At 41.1% G+C, this 15,446-nt stretch overlaps 1 protein-coding gene across 1 annotated transcript; it reads right to left on the bottom strand.

Moving 5' to 3' along the window:
* Positions 1-899: 899 nt before the first annotated feature.
* LOC145493937 (uncharacterized) lies at positions 900-14,575 on the bottom strand. The gene is made up of 4 exons (XM_081473429.1): positions 14,023-14,575; positions 3,102-3,171; positions 1,538-1,594; positions 900-1,128 (listed from the first exon to the last, which is right to left on the bottom strand). The coding sequence occupies exons 1-4, from the start codon at positions 14,197-14,199 to the stop codon at positions 974-976; spliced, it is 459 nt and encodes a 152-aa protein (XP_081329555.1). The 5' UTR covers positions 14,200-14,575; the 3' UTR covers positions 900-973.
* Between the last annotated feature and the right edge of the window lie 871 nt (positions 14,576-15,446).

Consider the following 15,446-nt stretch of genomic DNA (forward strand, 5'->3'; position numbering starts at 1 on the left):
TTTAATGCAAGCGAAATCTCCCCGTAACGAGAACTATATACAACCAAGATGGCGGACGAATGAAGACTGATCGCGCGGGCTTTTATACAACAATAAACGCCGCTGACCGACCGACTAAGCGGAGTGCCGCTGGACAACCAGCCTACTGGCGTGGCTTCTTTTTTTCCTTCTTAAACAAATAAGCATGTAAAGGAAAATACGGAAAATACGTCAATTCACAGAAATGCGTAGAGAAAATTTTCAGCTATCGATCTATCTATGTTTCGGTTCTTCATGGCTAAAAACCACATTCTTGAGTTGGATCTAACACGCGTTCCTATTGGTTATTTCTTTGGTCACGAGACATAAACCAATTAACAAATTGGCGTCAGTTTCTTATGCGTCTGTCCTCTTATTGATGGTAAATTTCGTCATAACATTGTCAAAGTGGTTCCGCAAAAAACTTTTTACAATAACAAGACCCCAAAGTGGTCAAACACCGGGAATAAATGAGGGGAAAAGACGCCGTAAACTTGCCGTAAACAAAGATGAGTGAATTTTATTCACAATGACGCAAACATTGTCAATAGCCTTTCTCGCTTTTTGATTGGCTACTTAAAAAAGTTCATAAAATCTCATTGGTTAAAACGTTGACAGTTTGACAACTGAAACTTGAACTTGAAAGTTTGCATAAATTAAAATTTTATCCGTCTGTACTCTCATTGATGATAAAAATGAGCCAATCAGCAACTAAGAAATGGCGCTTCCGCGTGCGATCGATTTGAATTTGGTTGATGTCTCATGACCAAAGAAATAACCAACGCAGTGCGTAACCACCTTTAGAAGTGACTGATTTAAAGACAGTTGAAACGTCTAAACCAGTTTGGTATAAAACAAACAAAACTCGTTTCCATATGAAAGGTCTTGCGGTGGGACACATACTGAATTGAAGGAAAAACTCAACTTGTAAAAGGCTCGTTTAAGCTTTTTGTTTTTACTCACTGATTCCAAGAGTTGGCCGGTCCCTCTCAGGTCGATAAGAATGATGGGATGGCCACTTCTTCCCTCCTCCCAAGGTGTACTGGGATGGGTCTCTGTAGCTGAAGCGCGATGTGGACTGGAGACTATAATGGATAGTGGGCGGGCCTTCTGTGAACAAAGACATGATTTACGTAAATATAAAGGATGACTGTTGGTTAGAAGTCTGCGATTAAACACAGGTCTCAAAAAGCTTCAAAAATACTCCGCTGGGCGTCGTATTCTCAACTATATTCTCGGTGTTTGGAAAGGTGATGAAAACCCAGTTTCTCGTGTTTGATTTATTACGTGGCCTTTAGAATTTGAAATTCAAAAATTTTCATTCTACTTTTTTATCTCTTTATAATTCTATGGAGTATAAACAACTGTTTTTTAAAATAGTCAACTATAAACAGAGACTGCAAAATGTACCACCAATTTCTGATCCTTTTTTAAAACAACGATTCTTAGAACTCAGAATAAATGCTCAATAGATGTGTGAGGAGTACTACGCGAACAGCTACAGTAAGATGCGACACACCTCTTTCTTCGTGTGGTGAAACGTGTGATAAAGGTCCACTTGAGAAATTAGTCAAATCTGTTGAAATTTAATTACTGTTAATTTTTATTGCAAGATGATAGATAAGGCGGTTTTGAAATGGTTAGTGAGTGAGACACCTTGGGCCGGAAAGGTTCCCTATGGAATCATGAGGCAATTAGGACTTTCTCTTCCCCACCTTTGAATATTAATTTACTGGTAACCACCCCAACCCTCCACAATATTTTGTCAACGTTATGCAGACAAGATGCAGACAACTGGTGGCAACCGTTTTATGGGGAAGTCTTTGCGACTTCATTGTTAATATCTTGGTTCATTAGAATACATATTAATTTGCGTAGAGTCATGTAGAGAAGACATCAGGTTAAAAACAAATCGACTTCAAATATCCAAGAAGTTAGTGAAACTTAGTAACTTATTGAATGAGATATTGGCTTTTAACTACTGCAAAATTTCTGGATGGCGAAAGGCTAGTAACAATGCAACTAGCCCGCAGAACAGGCGGATTAGCGAGGCAGGAAACGCGATACATGAGCGCAGAGCTCTGCCACTTGCGCGAAGCGCGAGTTGAAAAAAAATTTTTGCCACTCGGGCTCCACGCACGACCGTGTATCACGCTTCGCGGTCTGCTCCGCTAACCCGCCTGTTCTGCAGGCTAAGTAACAACAACAACATCCAATAGAAGAGTCAACATTTCGTATAAAATTTTAGTTTTTAGATCGGCGTCACACAAATAGTATTTAATACAGTCGAACCTCCGGTTGCGACAACCTCTCATAAGCGACCACCTCTACTCACCGACCAGTTTTCCAAAATACCAAAAGTTTCCCAGTCAAATCATTATATTTGGAACCTTTTGTAAGCGACCACCTCTCGGAAGCGATTGCGACCACTAACCTCTCGTAAGCGAACGCTTCACAGATATTGGAGTTAAAATTGAATAATGAAGGGTTATAACATCATTGCATTTCTGGGTAGTACCGGATTTTTTTCCTCAAAATTGACTTTTTGCATGAATAAAACATTTAACAATTTAAAGAAAATATGCACATACACTGTACTCAATTAGTCTTAAAAGAGAAATTACCATATACTAGCGAGGCAAAATTTTGACCCAATATGGTCTCACCCTTACAGGGTGACGTGGTCTAAGTTCTGGTAAAGGACCACCTCACGTATATGCGACCACCTAGGCTTGACATTTTGGGTGGTCGCTTACGGGCGGTTCGACTGTCCATCAGGATTAAATTTGTTGTCACTACTAATCATTCCACGCCCTTTCATGCATTCAGAGTTGAAATTGTTGTTGTTTGATCCAAGGCTGCTACGCTTATTCTAAAGAAGCAAATACTGAATGTTTCACCATGCTTTTTTTAAAGCAACTATGATAATTGCATCACGCTACAACAAGTAGTAATCAAAGATTATGAGGGTACTTTCGACGCCTTCACTTTTTAAACTTTCATTAGGTGACTTTAAACTCCTGTCTATTGCTAAACTCAACATAAATAAGGTGATTACATCACGCTTCAAAAAGTGAACTCACCCAAATGTCCCACAAGAGTTGGATATCTTGTGCGCGTGTGCCGGAAGTCTGGGTTCCAAATAGCGTAGGGCTGAATAAAGAAAATCATTCATGCTTCTTAAATAAGCACAGTTCCAGTCACCTGCGGCTTAAAATAAGAAAGTTGCTTGGCAAAATAAGGAAGCCTTAATCGCCTTTACATTTCTCTGCGGGAAAACGTTGGATGTTCAAAAAACTTAAGCCTTGAGATAGTGGTGAAGCATGCTTTTATATAGAATTCCACAAACTCTCAGTGCAGCTGTGTTGAAAGAAAATCATGCTAAGGGCGGTTTTCACCTGAGTGTGGACAGTAATTCGCAATTGATTTGGTTTTATACTAAACTCATGACGGGACGCACGGGGTTTCTACTGTAAGTACCGCAGAGAAATGGTAGGAAATTTTCCTAGCATTCCTTACATACTCTCACTAGGGATCTTCGTCTTGCGGCCAGGCAAGGCGTCATAATCTGTTTCAGTGAAATGTCGATGATATTAACTAAAAAATAAACCAGAAAGGGCTGATGGAGTATGAGACAAGCTTTAAAATGAAGTCACGATATTAATAGTGCTTTAAAAGTAAATAGTGTGTTCGAGTCATTCTCGATGCTTTTAAATGATGGCGGACTCTACCGACGCCAATAATCCGGAACAAAACAAGGTCATTATATATCGGATCACGTCTAAACACACGTGAAGAAAGACTCGGGCAGGAAAAAAACGTGAGCGGGCAAAACCGGGGAATGCCGATAAATCAAGTAATCCCGCAATGATGAACGAATTACACAACATGAACCTATAAATATTAGTATTTTATATTTTATATTTGTATTTATGTTAGTGTCCCCAATTAGTTATCTTTAGCTAAATACTCCGACACTCAAATAAAGTTTATGTATGTATGTATGTACCTTCCTCTGCTTCTCCCCCTGAACCAAGTTCAGACCTACGAACTGAACTTAAAGATACCAAAGCGCCTACGAATGGATGTTGAGGGCGACGAGCAGACGTAAATGTCTTGTTTACCCAATGAAAGCCATCACAATAACCTCTGAGCTTGCATCGAGATGCTTATCCGGGGGTAAAGGAGCGTTTGATTAATCAATCTAAAAAAGATCTTAAGGAATAAATACCCAGATGATCTGGAATACTTGTCTGAGTGTGTCGTTCGCAGTGGGAGCCACATGCAGTATTATCATGCTCGGCAATTGAAGTTATTGTGTAGAAAATATCGCACAATTACACAGCCGAGGGGAAAAAAAAGCGCGAGGAGAAACTTAGTACATGGAGCTAAGATAGATTGTCAGTGCTTTAGGTGACTATGCACGGCTACCAATGGCTAGGCCAATCGCTTGAATTGGCCAATGGCTCGTAACGCAACGAATCGTAAAAGTCCGTAAGTAACGACCTCCGAGAGAAGTGAGCCCAACCCCATCCCCTGAAAATAGAGGAACTAAGGTTCAAAAGTATAATTATTTTTCCAATCAATAACCTGAATAACGTACGATAAACTTATGACGATTCAACTAGGGAAGGTATAGCTTATTCCAGGAGGCGTCATGAAGCGCCCTGGTAAAACAAACCCCGCAAAATTTTCATCAATTAACAAGAAGGTACTAACAGGACATTTTCTTCAAATTGAAATAACTAAAATTAAGAACTTTGCATCATTTTTAACCCTTTGAATACCAATTACGCGTATATGCGTAATTAATGGTCGTGCTCTTTGTACCACTTGTGACGTTATGAAATTAAATGTTATCAGATATTCTTGATAAGCAGATAGTAGTACTAGGCTAGGCCTTTCCGTACAATGGTCAGGTTTAGATATCGACAACATTCCGACGTCGCAAATCGAAAAACAGCGTTATCAGGTTTGGTGCAAAAACGGTGGTAAAATGGTAAACTAGGCCTCTGATTGATCAAGGTCCATTTCTAGGCTTCGCCCGTAATTAACATCCAACTTTTCAAGGCAGCCAGAAAAGTTGGAGACGCGCCGCACTCGCGTTTTAGGTGCGGGAATCCCAACCAATGTTCACCTAACTTTTTAAAGATGCTACTTTTAGCCCTCCCCCAAATCTACACACGTGTATTTCACTTGTGGAAGTCTATCGATTTGGACAGTGCTTGGGTGACAGATTCTCGCCCATATCAACTTTCTTTTCTCTAGTAAGTTCTCGCACGTTTAGAGATGCGCCCCACTCGCGGTTTTGGTTTCGGGATCTCAAACTATGCTTACTGGACTTTTTAAAGATGCTAGATTTAGCCCTTTCTCAAATCTACACACGTGTATTTCACTTGTGGTACTCTGTCGCTTTGGACAATGCTTGGGTTGGAGATTCTCGCCCATTTATATTTGTTTCTCTCGCGTGTTTTCGCGCGTTTAGAGATGCGCCACATTCGCAATTTCGGTGTCGGCATCGCAAACTATGCTTATTGGACTTTTTCAAGATGGTAGATTTGGCCTTTTCTCAGATCTACACACGTGTATTTTACTTGTAGAAGTCTATCGATTTTGGACAGTGTTTGGGTCGGAGATTCTTCTTGCCCATATCAACTTTCTTTTCTCTCGTAAGTTCTCGCGCGTTAAAAGATGCGCCACACTTGCGTTTTAGGTGCGGGGATCCCAACCAATGCTTCCCTAACTTTTTAAAGATGCTACTTTTAGCCCTCCCACAAATCTACACACGTGTATTTTACTTGTGGTAGTCTATCGATTTGGACAGTGCTTGGGTAAGAGATTCTGGCCCATATCAACTTTCTTTTCTCTGGTAAGTTGTCGCGCGTTTAGAGATGCGCCCCACTCGCGGTTTTGGTGTTGGTATCTCAAACTATGCTTACTGGACTTTTTTAAGATACTAGATTGGGGCCTTGCTCAAATCTGCACACGTGTATTTTACTTGCAGAAGTCTATCGATTTTGGACAGTGTTTGGCTCGGAGATTCTGACCCACATCAACTTTCTTTTCTCTCGCAAGTTCTCGCGCGTTTAGAGATGCGCCACACTCGCGGTTTAGGTGCAGGGATCCTAATTAATGTTTACCTCACGTTTTAAAGGTGCTACTTCTACCCCTTCCGTAAATCTACCCACACGTATTTTACTTCTGGAAAACTATCGATTTGGACAGTGCTTGGGAGAGAGATTCTCGCCCCTATCAACTTTCTTTTCTCTCATATGTTCTCGCGCGTTTAGAGATAAGCCACACTCGCGGCTTTGGTGCAGAGATCCTAACCAATGCATACCTCACTTTTTAAAGATGCTACTTTTAGCCCTGCCGTAAATCTACACACATGTATTTTACTTCTGGAAAACTATCGATTTGGACTGTGCTTGGGTTAGAGATTCTCGCTGCTATCAATTTTCTTTTCTCTCGTAAGTTCTCGCGCGTTTAGAGATGCGCCTCACTCGCGTTTTAGATAAGGGGATCCCAACCACAGCTTACCTAACTTTTTAAAGATGCTACTTTAGAGCCCTCCCCCAAATCTACGCACGTGTGTTTCACTTGTGGACGTTTTCTGATTTGGACAGTACTTGGGTAAGAGATTCTCGCCTATAACAAACAGTTACATCACTTCAACACCTTTTTAACTCTGTAATTTCCGTTTCCACTGTTTTGTAATGCATATTGTAAATAATTTATTCATATTTTGTAGTATATAACTTGTGTCACGTATCATTAGTCACTCTATTAAACTGAAGATGGCATAAGCATGCCGAAACATGTCTTTAAAAACTGTTGTACGTTTTATGCAATATTTATCATTATTGCTAGTATTACGACCTTATATCAACTTTCTTTTCGCAAGTAAGTCCTCGCGCGTTTAGAGATGCACCACACTCGCGGTTTTGGTGTTGGGATTTTAAACTAATTTTACTGGACTTTTTAAAGATGCTAGATTTGGCCCTTTCTCAAATCTACACACGTGTATTTCACTTATGGAAGTCTGACGCTTTGGACAATGCCTTGGGATAAAGATTCTCGCCCATTTATATCTTTTTTTCACTCTCGTGTTTTCGCGCGTCTAACGATGCGGCAAACTGGCGTTTTTGGTGTAGGGATCCCAAACTATGCTTACGGGGCTCTTTAAAAATGCTAGTTTGACCCTCCACAAAATCTACACAAACGTATTTTACTTGTGGAATTCTATCGATTTGGACAGTGCTAAGGTTGGAGATTCTCGCCCAAATCAACTATCTTTTTTCTTGTAAGTTCTCGCGCGTTTAGAGATGCTCCACACTCGCGTTTTAGGCGCGGGGATCCCCAGCTATGCTTACCTAACTTTTTGAACATGCTATTTTTAGCCCTCCCCCAAATCTACACAGGTGTATTTCACTTGTGCAAGTCTATCGATTTGGACAGTGCTTAAAAGTCGCCGAGACCGGGCTACGCGCAGCGTGATTTTGAGCAGCTTTGGGTCGATTTCCATGAACTTGGGCGATATTTTCCAGTCCTAGGGACTCTAAACTAATTCGAGAAGACTTTGCTTTTCAGTGAATTGGAAAAAGGAAAAATTTTTGAACGCTTGGTTATGAGCAGTCTGGCCGAAAATAAAAGACTTTATTTAACCTGAAAGGCCAATCAGTGGATCACTGGTATCAACTGGCGATCAGCATTTACATATAAAATACAGCTATTCATAAAATTGTACTTTAAATACTAAACATTTACCTTAAAAATTACAGCCATTCTGGAGATTATGTAAAAACAAGCATTTAAAAAGAAGAGCAACAACAACAAACAAACAAGCAAAAAATTGAACCTAATTTACAGTACATACATGAATGATACGATCTTGATCCATAAAATGCTTAAAAATATGTGTTTTAAACTTAGAAAGAGTGTTTAATTCTCTGATCTCTCTTGGTAATCCGTTTCATTCTCGTGCAGCGTCACACTTGAAGGTAAACTGACCCATTTTCGTTTTAGTTGGTGTGACGTTTAAAAGTGTTGAGTCTTTAAGTATTCTTCCATGCAGATCAGACGTCTTAACAAGATATCCCTCTAACTGGTGCGGACAGTAAACATTGTGTACGATCTTAAACGCTAATTGTAGCTTCGAAAACCGCCGTCTACTATCTAAGGATAGCAGATATAGTCTGTTACGCATATCCTGTGAGCACGTTCTGCGATTCGCAGCAAGAATAATACGCATGGCTTGATTCTGTAATCTCTCTAATCGTCGTGAATTACTTTTTCCACAGACACCCCATATGATACACCCGTAATCTAGGATGGGTAATATAGTTTGTTTATATATGATCAGTAGAACTCTTTGGCTAAGAAAGGGCGCGATCCTGTTTAACATTTTGAGTTTAGGATAAACTCTGGGTGCAATATACGTAATGTGCTTATTCCAGTTTAGGCAACTGTCCATATATACACCTAAATATTTGCAATGCTCACTTTGTTTCAACAGCTTTCCGTCAAGTTTCACTTGTAAGTCACGTTAGCTACCGAATATCTTGATCCAACTAGCATAGCCTCGGACTTTTTATGGTTGCTGATGAGACCGTTGCGGCGCAACCAAACGCTTACTTGATTAAGATCATCGTTAACACACTGTTCAGCAGCACCAACATCATTGGAACTTGCATGAAATTCAGTGTCATTGCCATAAAGAATGACTTGGCTGGTTTCACAGGCACTGGATATGTCGTTTATATGTATATTAAATAAGGTCGGTCGCTACTTAGTGCTACTTAGTCTGACTAGAAAGTCGTCGAGACCGGGCTACGCGCATCGTTATTTTAACCAACTTTAGGTCGATTTGCAGGAACTTGGGCGATGTCTCCGAGTCCCAGAGACTCTAAATTAATTCTAGAAGACTTTGGTTTTCAGTGAAATGGACAGAAAAATTTTTTTTGAATGTTTAGTTATGAGCAGTCTGGCCGAAATATAGCCACTTAGTGACTAGAAAGTCGCCGAGCCCGGGCAACGCGCAGCGTAATTTTGACCAACTTTGGGTCGATTTCCAAAAACCTGGGCGATATTTCCAAGTCCCAGGGACTCTAAACTGATTCGAGAAAACACGCGAGTGAAAAAAAGATATAAATACGCGAGAATCTTTAATCCAGGCATTGTCCAAAGCGACAGACTTCCACAAGTGAAATACACGTGTGTAGATTTGAGAAAGGGCCAAATCTAGCATCTTTAAAAGGTCCAGTAAACATAGCTTAAGATCCCGACACCAAAACCGCGAGTGTGGTGCATCTCTAAACGCGCGAGAACTTACGAGAGAACAGAAAGCTGATTTAGGCGGAAATCTCTAACCCATGCACTGTCCAAAGCAATAGACTTCCACAAGTGAAATACACGTGTGAAGATTTGGGGGAGGGCTAACAGTAGCATCTTTAAAAACTTAGGTAAGCATTGGTTGGGATCCCCGCTCCTAAAATAGCGAATGTGGCGCATCCCTAAACGCGCGATAACTTACGACAGAAAGGTAAGTTTATATGGGCGAGAATCTCCAATCCAAACACTGTCCAAATCGATAGACTTCCCCAAGTGAAATACACGTGTGTAGATTTGAGAAAGGCCCAAATCTAGCATCTTTAAAAAGTTAGGTAAGCGGTGGCTGAGATCACCGCAACTAAAACGCGAGCGGGGCGAATCTCAAAACGCCCGAGAACTAACTAGAGAAACGAAAGTTGATATGGGGGAAAATCTCCAACCCAAACACTGTCCAAATCGATAGACTTCCACAAGTGAAATACACGTGTGTAGATTTGAGAAAGGGCCAAATGTAGCATCTTTAAAAAGTCCAGAAAGCATAGTTTGAGATCACGACACCAAAATCGTGAACGTGGCCGATCTCTAAACGCGCGAAAACACGCAAGAGAAAAAAATATAAATGGACGAGAATCTCCATCCCAAGCATTGTCCAAAGCGACAGACTTCCACAAGTGAAATACACGTGTGTAGATTTGGGGAAGGGCCAAATCTAGCATTTTTAAAGAACCCCGTAAGCATACTTTGGGATCCCCACACCAAAAACGCGAGTGTGACGCATCTCTAAACACGCGAGAACTTTCGAGAGAAAAGAAATTTGATATGGGCGAGAATCTCTTAGCCAAGCACTGTCCAAATCGAAAGACTCCCAAGAGTCAACAATACCCATGTGAAAATTTAGGAGAGGGCCAAAACTAGCATCTTTACTAAAAAGCCCCGTGAGCATAGTTTAAGATTCCGACACCAAAAGTTCGAATGTGCCCCATAGCTAAACGCGCGAGAAAAGACAAGGGAAAAGCAAACTGAAAACAAACTCGTAAAAATGTCCACCCAGGCACTGTTCAAATCGATAGACTTTCACAAGTGAAATAGACGTTGGAGATTTGGAAGAGGGCTAAAGCTAGTATCTTTAAAAACCGAGGTAAGCAAAGTCTGGGATCCCCACATCTAAGAGCGAGTGTGCCGCCTCGCTTAACGTGCGAGAACACGCGAAAGAAAAGAAAATTTACATGGGAAAGAATATCTAACCCAAGCACTGTCCTAATCGCTACACTTCCACAAGTAAAATACACTGGTGTAGATTTGGGGAAGGGCCAAAACTAGCATTTTTAGAGAGCCCCGTAAGCATAGTTTGTGATCCCCATACAAAAACTGCGAGTGTGCCCCATCGCTAAACGTTCGAAAACACGCGAGTGAAAAAAAAGATATAAATCGGCGAAAATATTTAACCCAGGCATTGTCCAAAGCGACAGACTTCCACAAGTGAAACACACGTGAGTAGATTTAAGGGAGGGCAAAAAGTAGCATCTTTAAAAGTCAGGTGAGCAGTGGTTGGGATCCCCGCACCTAAAACGCGAGTGTGCCGCGTCTCTAAACGCGCGAGAACTTAAAGAGAAAAGAAAGTTGATATGGGCGAAAATCTCCAACCCAAACACTATGCAAATCGATAGTTTTCCACAAGTGAAATACACCTGTGTAGATTTGGGGGAGGGCTAAAAGTTGCATCTTTAAAAAGTTAGGTAAGCATTGGTTGGGATCCCCGCACCTAAAACGCGAGTGTGGCGCATCTCTAAACGTGCTAGAACTTACGAGAGAAAAGAAAGATGATATGGGCGAGAATCTTCAACCCAAACACTGAGCAAATCGATAGTTTTCCACAAGTGAAATAAACGTGTGTAGATTTGGAGGAGGGCTAAAAGTAGCATCTTTAAAAAGTTAGGTAAGCATTGGTTGGGATCCCCGCACCTAAAACGCGAGTGTGGTGCATCTCTAAACGCGCGAGAATTTACGAGAGAAAAGAAACTTGATATGGGCGAGAATCTCTCACCCCATGAGGGGACGGAATTGACTTCTACTGTAAGTATCTCTGCCTTGGTTTTTTTTTTTAATGCTATGAGAACAGGGCTGTATTTCTCTAAGGCTGTGGGTTTGATTCGTAAAAACACTGAGTTCTTATAAATCGTTTAGAAATTCTTCGTTCCGGTTGAATTTATGTTGCTGGCCCATTAGCCTGCGAACGCAGACGTATTTCCGGGTGTCACTTGGCTCCGCCGAAAAATAACGTCTGCGAACCCGAGCCAGGAAACGATTTCTGTGACGTAGGAATTTTAAGCCAATCACAGTTTAGCTCAAGTAGCCCCAGAACTACTGCGTGAGGTTTCTGCTGTGAGGAACACTCGAGTTTCATTCTATCATGGAATCTGATTGGCCAAGGAGAAACAAAAGTCATTACGTCACAGAAATCGTTTCCTGGCTCGGGGTCGCAGACGTTATTTTCGGCGGAACTAAGTGACAGTCGGAAATACGTCTGCGTTCGCAGGCTACTGGCACATGGGTGGGCACTTTATATGTAGACCGTGATGTAAGATACATTAAACTATTTTTACTGTTCATGATGCACTGCTACGTTAGTCTGCTTTATAAATATTTAATTGCTTTGGTCGAGTTTTTAATTTCAATATGATTAAACGTTCTTTTTATGCGTTCCTGTTAAAAATGATGCGAAGTTGTTAATTTTATTAATTTCAATTTGAAGAAAAGGTCATGTTAGTACCTTCTTGATGAAAATTTTTTTTTACCAGGGCGCTTCATGACGTCTCCTGGAATAAGGTATACCTTCCCTAGTTAAATCGTCATCAGTTTATCGTACGCTAATCACTGAGGTTATTGATCGGAAAAATATTATACTTTTGAGCCTTAGTTCCTCTATTTTCAGGGGATGGGGGGTGGGCTCACTTCTTTCGGAGGTCGTTACTTACGGACTGTTACGATTCGTTGCGTGTACGAGCCATTGGCCAAGTGATTGGCCAAGCCATTGGTAGCCGTGCATGGTCACTTAAAGCACTGACAATCTATCTTAGCTCCATGTACTAAGTTTCTCCTCGCGCTTGTTTTTTTTTTTTGCCTTCAGCTGTGCAATTGTGCGATATTTTCTACACAATAACTTCAACTGGCGAGCATGATAACATTACACGTGGCTCCCACTGCGAACGACAAACTCAGACAAGTATTCCAGATCATCTGGGTTTTTATTCCTTAAGATCTGTTTTAGATTGATTAATCAAACGCTCCTTTACGCCCGGACAAAAATCTCGATGCAAGCTCAGAGTTTATTGTCATGGCTTTCATTGGGTAAACAAGACATTTACGTCTGCTCGCCGCGCTCAACATCCATTCGTAGGCACTTTGGTATCTTTAAGTTCAGTTCGTAGACTTGAACTTGGTTCAGGGGGGGAAGCAGAGGAAGGTTCATGTTGTGTAATTCGTTCATCATTGCGGGATTACTTGACTTATCGGCATTCCCCGGTTTTCTCCGCTCACGTTTTTTTGCTGCCCAAGTCTTTCTTCGCGTGTGTTTAGACGTGATCCGATATACAATGACCTTGTTTTGTTCCAGATTATTGGCGTCGGTGGAGTCTGCCATCATTTGGAAGTATCGGGAATGACTCGAACGCACTATTTACTTTTAAAGAACTATTAATATTGTGACTTCATTTTAAAGCTTGTCTCATATTCCATCGGCCCTTTCTGGTTTATTTTTTATTTAATATCATCGACATTTCACTGAAACAGATTATGACGCCTTGCCTGGCCGCAAGACGACGAACCCTAGTGAGAATTTGTAAGGAATGCTAGGAAAATTTCCTACCATTTCTCTGCGGTACTTACAGTACAAACCCCGTGCGTTCTGTCATGTGGTAAGTTATTGCCTTAAAAAACTTGTTCACTATGTCATCCAGTTAGGAGTAAAACCCAAAGTAAACGTGACTTGCTCGCACGCGTTTCCTGCCCTTTACGTCGACTTGGACTACATGTGTTTTCCTTGAGTTTTGATTGGTTCAGTGGATTGTCTGTGTAATTTGTGATTGACCAGAGTTATAAATTTAGTTTTGGCTTTACACACTCAATTGAAACTTTTTTTTTTGTCTTGCTACGAGGATCTACTTAGCGTTCTCTTCTGATTGTGATGTCGTAATAACGGTAATTTTGAGCACGCGCTCACAGGGGGTAATTTCTTAAAACGCTAGATACCACATTAAGTTATTTAAAGTTGTTATTTTACCTAATTTTACATGAAGCAATTATTCGTCGTGACAATAAGAATAAATGATGGTCTTTGACAGAAATTAAAACATATTTGAGATTTTTAAAAATATTCATGATTGGATGAGATATCTTGGACGGTCTCAGAAATGTGGTTCCGGGACAACTAAATTTGATCGCCGTTTTTCATGCTGAACTGTTGTCAGCGTCGATGATAATTTGCACATGTATACATTGCGGACCTAGTTGCTTTCTTGTTTAAGGCAGTTCTTTAAAGATGTTAAAATCCTCCCGACACATGGTACCTTGCCATACTAGGAGCCAATTAGCATTACTATTTTTTCGTTATCTTTTCAAACGACAGCCAAGTTTATAACAACAGTTATGTTCAGTGGGTTAAACTTTGTGTCATACCTTAGCATTGGAATGGAGCGGGCTCTGGTAAACTAACCCCAGTGGCTGCGGGTTGTGGCGACGAGTAGGCGACAGAACACGTGCCTGTAGATCACGTGGTTTTGTTTGCACGTGACCATGGTGTATAAGCGTGGTTGTCTTGCGTCGCCTGTTTGCAAGCAAAGCGACCGGAACCATTTCAAGAGCAAAGCTGCTCTTTCGCCGTTGATTTGCGCGATGTAATTATATTCGTCACCAAACAATGCTGTTGGTTGCGTTACATTAATTAGTGTTAACATCATGGGATTGCTTACTTTAAAGAGATGCACGCGCTGGGGTTAAAAATGTTTGCTTGAATTACGCATTTTCCGCGTGTAAAATAGGCGATCTTTAGCTAGCCCTTAGCGATTGTAGATTATGGGTGCGAAAGGAACCGATGAATCCGTGACCAGAGTGGATTCATCGGTTTCTTTGATATACCATGATCAGTGATATTGGATCACTGATCCAGATCCAGATCCAGATCACTCCAATAAGTTAATTAAGAATTAATATGAAAAGTTCAGAAAAAAATATCCTGAACGAGCAACGCACTGGTTAGACTTTCTAAAAGTCCTTTCCAATGATTCTTCCTTGGCCTTTTGGTCTCGCCGTTTCCTTGGCCTTTTTCGCCGTTTCCTTAGCCTGTTGGGTCACAGGTTCACAGTCGAATTTTGAGCTTGGGCCTGTGGTTGGTTTTGCGACTTGCATCGCTCACGGCCAAGCTACATCCTTCAAACTTGGTGAAGAAAATCTTCTACTTAGTATTTTAACGTTGCCATTCACAAATTGTGTAAAATTCAACTTTGGAAAAAAGGTATTTCCCATCGGATTCCCATACAAACACTGTAATTTGTAATTGCCTACCCGTCAAGATGGCGTCGAAAACCGTGTTAAGGTCTATAAGGGTGGAGATGGAGTTGGTTCGCTACTTTCGGGGGGGGGGGAGGAGTCGCTGCTTTCAGGGGGGAAGGCGTCGCTACTTTCGGGATTTATTAGCGGCCACAATTTTTTGACGTTACTTTCGGGGGTCATAGATGAACGTTTATGTCATGCCTACATATCACTTGTCGAATGTCAACAATTTTTTCAGGTTGGCTTTAGTGCAAAAATTTCTTCACAAGTCCTATTTGCTCTCATATTCAACTTATAGCAAGTCTCCAAAATATTATCAACAAGCCTGTAATATATGCGTGCAGTGACTGCACTTAAATTTCACAGGTGCATTGAACTGGGTTACACTGGGGGTAGTTGCCATAAGTGTCCAAGTACCTGTCGGATGAGCAACAAAACTTGGCAGTGCAGGTGGAATGGAATACTACCATACTGATTGAGGCCAAGTAAAATGACCGGGATCTTGCAAACAGTAAACGTACATTGAAGCAAAACGGTAGTGACGGATCCAG

Source organism: Orbicella franksi, chromosome 7, assembly GCF_964199315.1.
Source record: "Orbicella franksi chromosome 7, jaOrbFran1.1, whole genome shotgun sequence".
NCBI classification, from domain to species: domain Eukaryota; kingdom Metazoa; phylum Cnidaria; class Anthozoa; order Scleractinia; family Merulinidae; genus Orbicella; species Orbicella franksi.

Excerpts from the sequence above, each read along its gene's own strand:
- LOC145493937 (XM_081473429.1), bottom strand. The coding sequence starts at position 14,199 with ATGGTTCCGGTCGCTTTGCTTGCAAACAGGCGACGCAAGACAACCACG. Across the intron at positions 3,172-14,022 it reads CGCTCCATTCCAATGCTAAG|CCCTACGCTATTTGGAACCC; the intron begins GTATGACACAAA and ends TTCTTTATTCAG. Across the intron at positions 1,129-1,537 it reads TTCACCACACGAAGAAAGAG|AAGGCCCGCCCACTATCCAT; the intron begins GTGTGTCGCATC and ends CTTTGTTCACAG.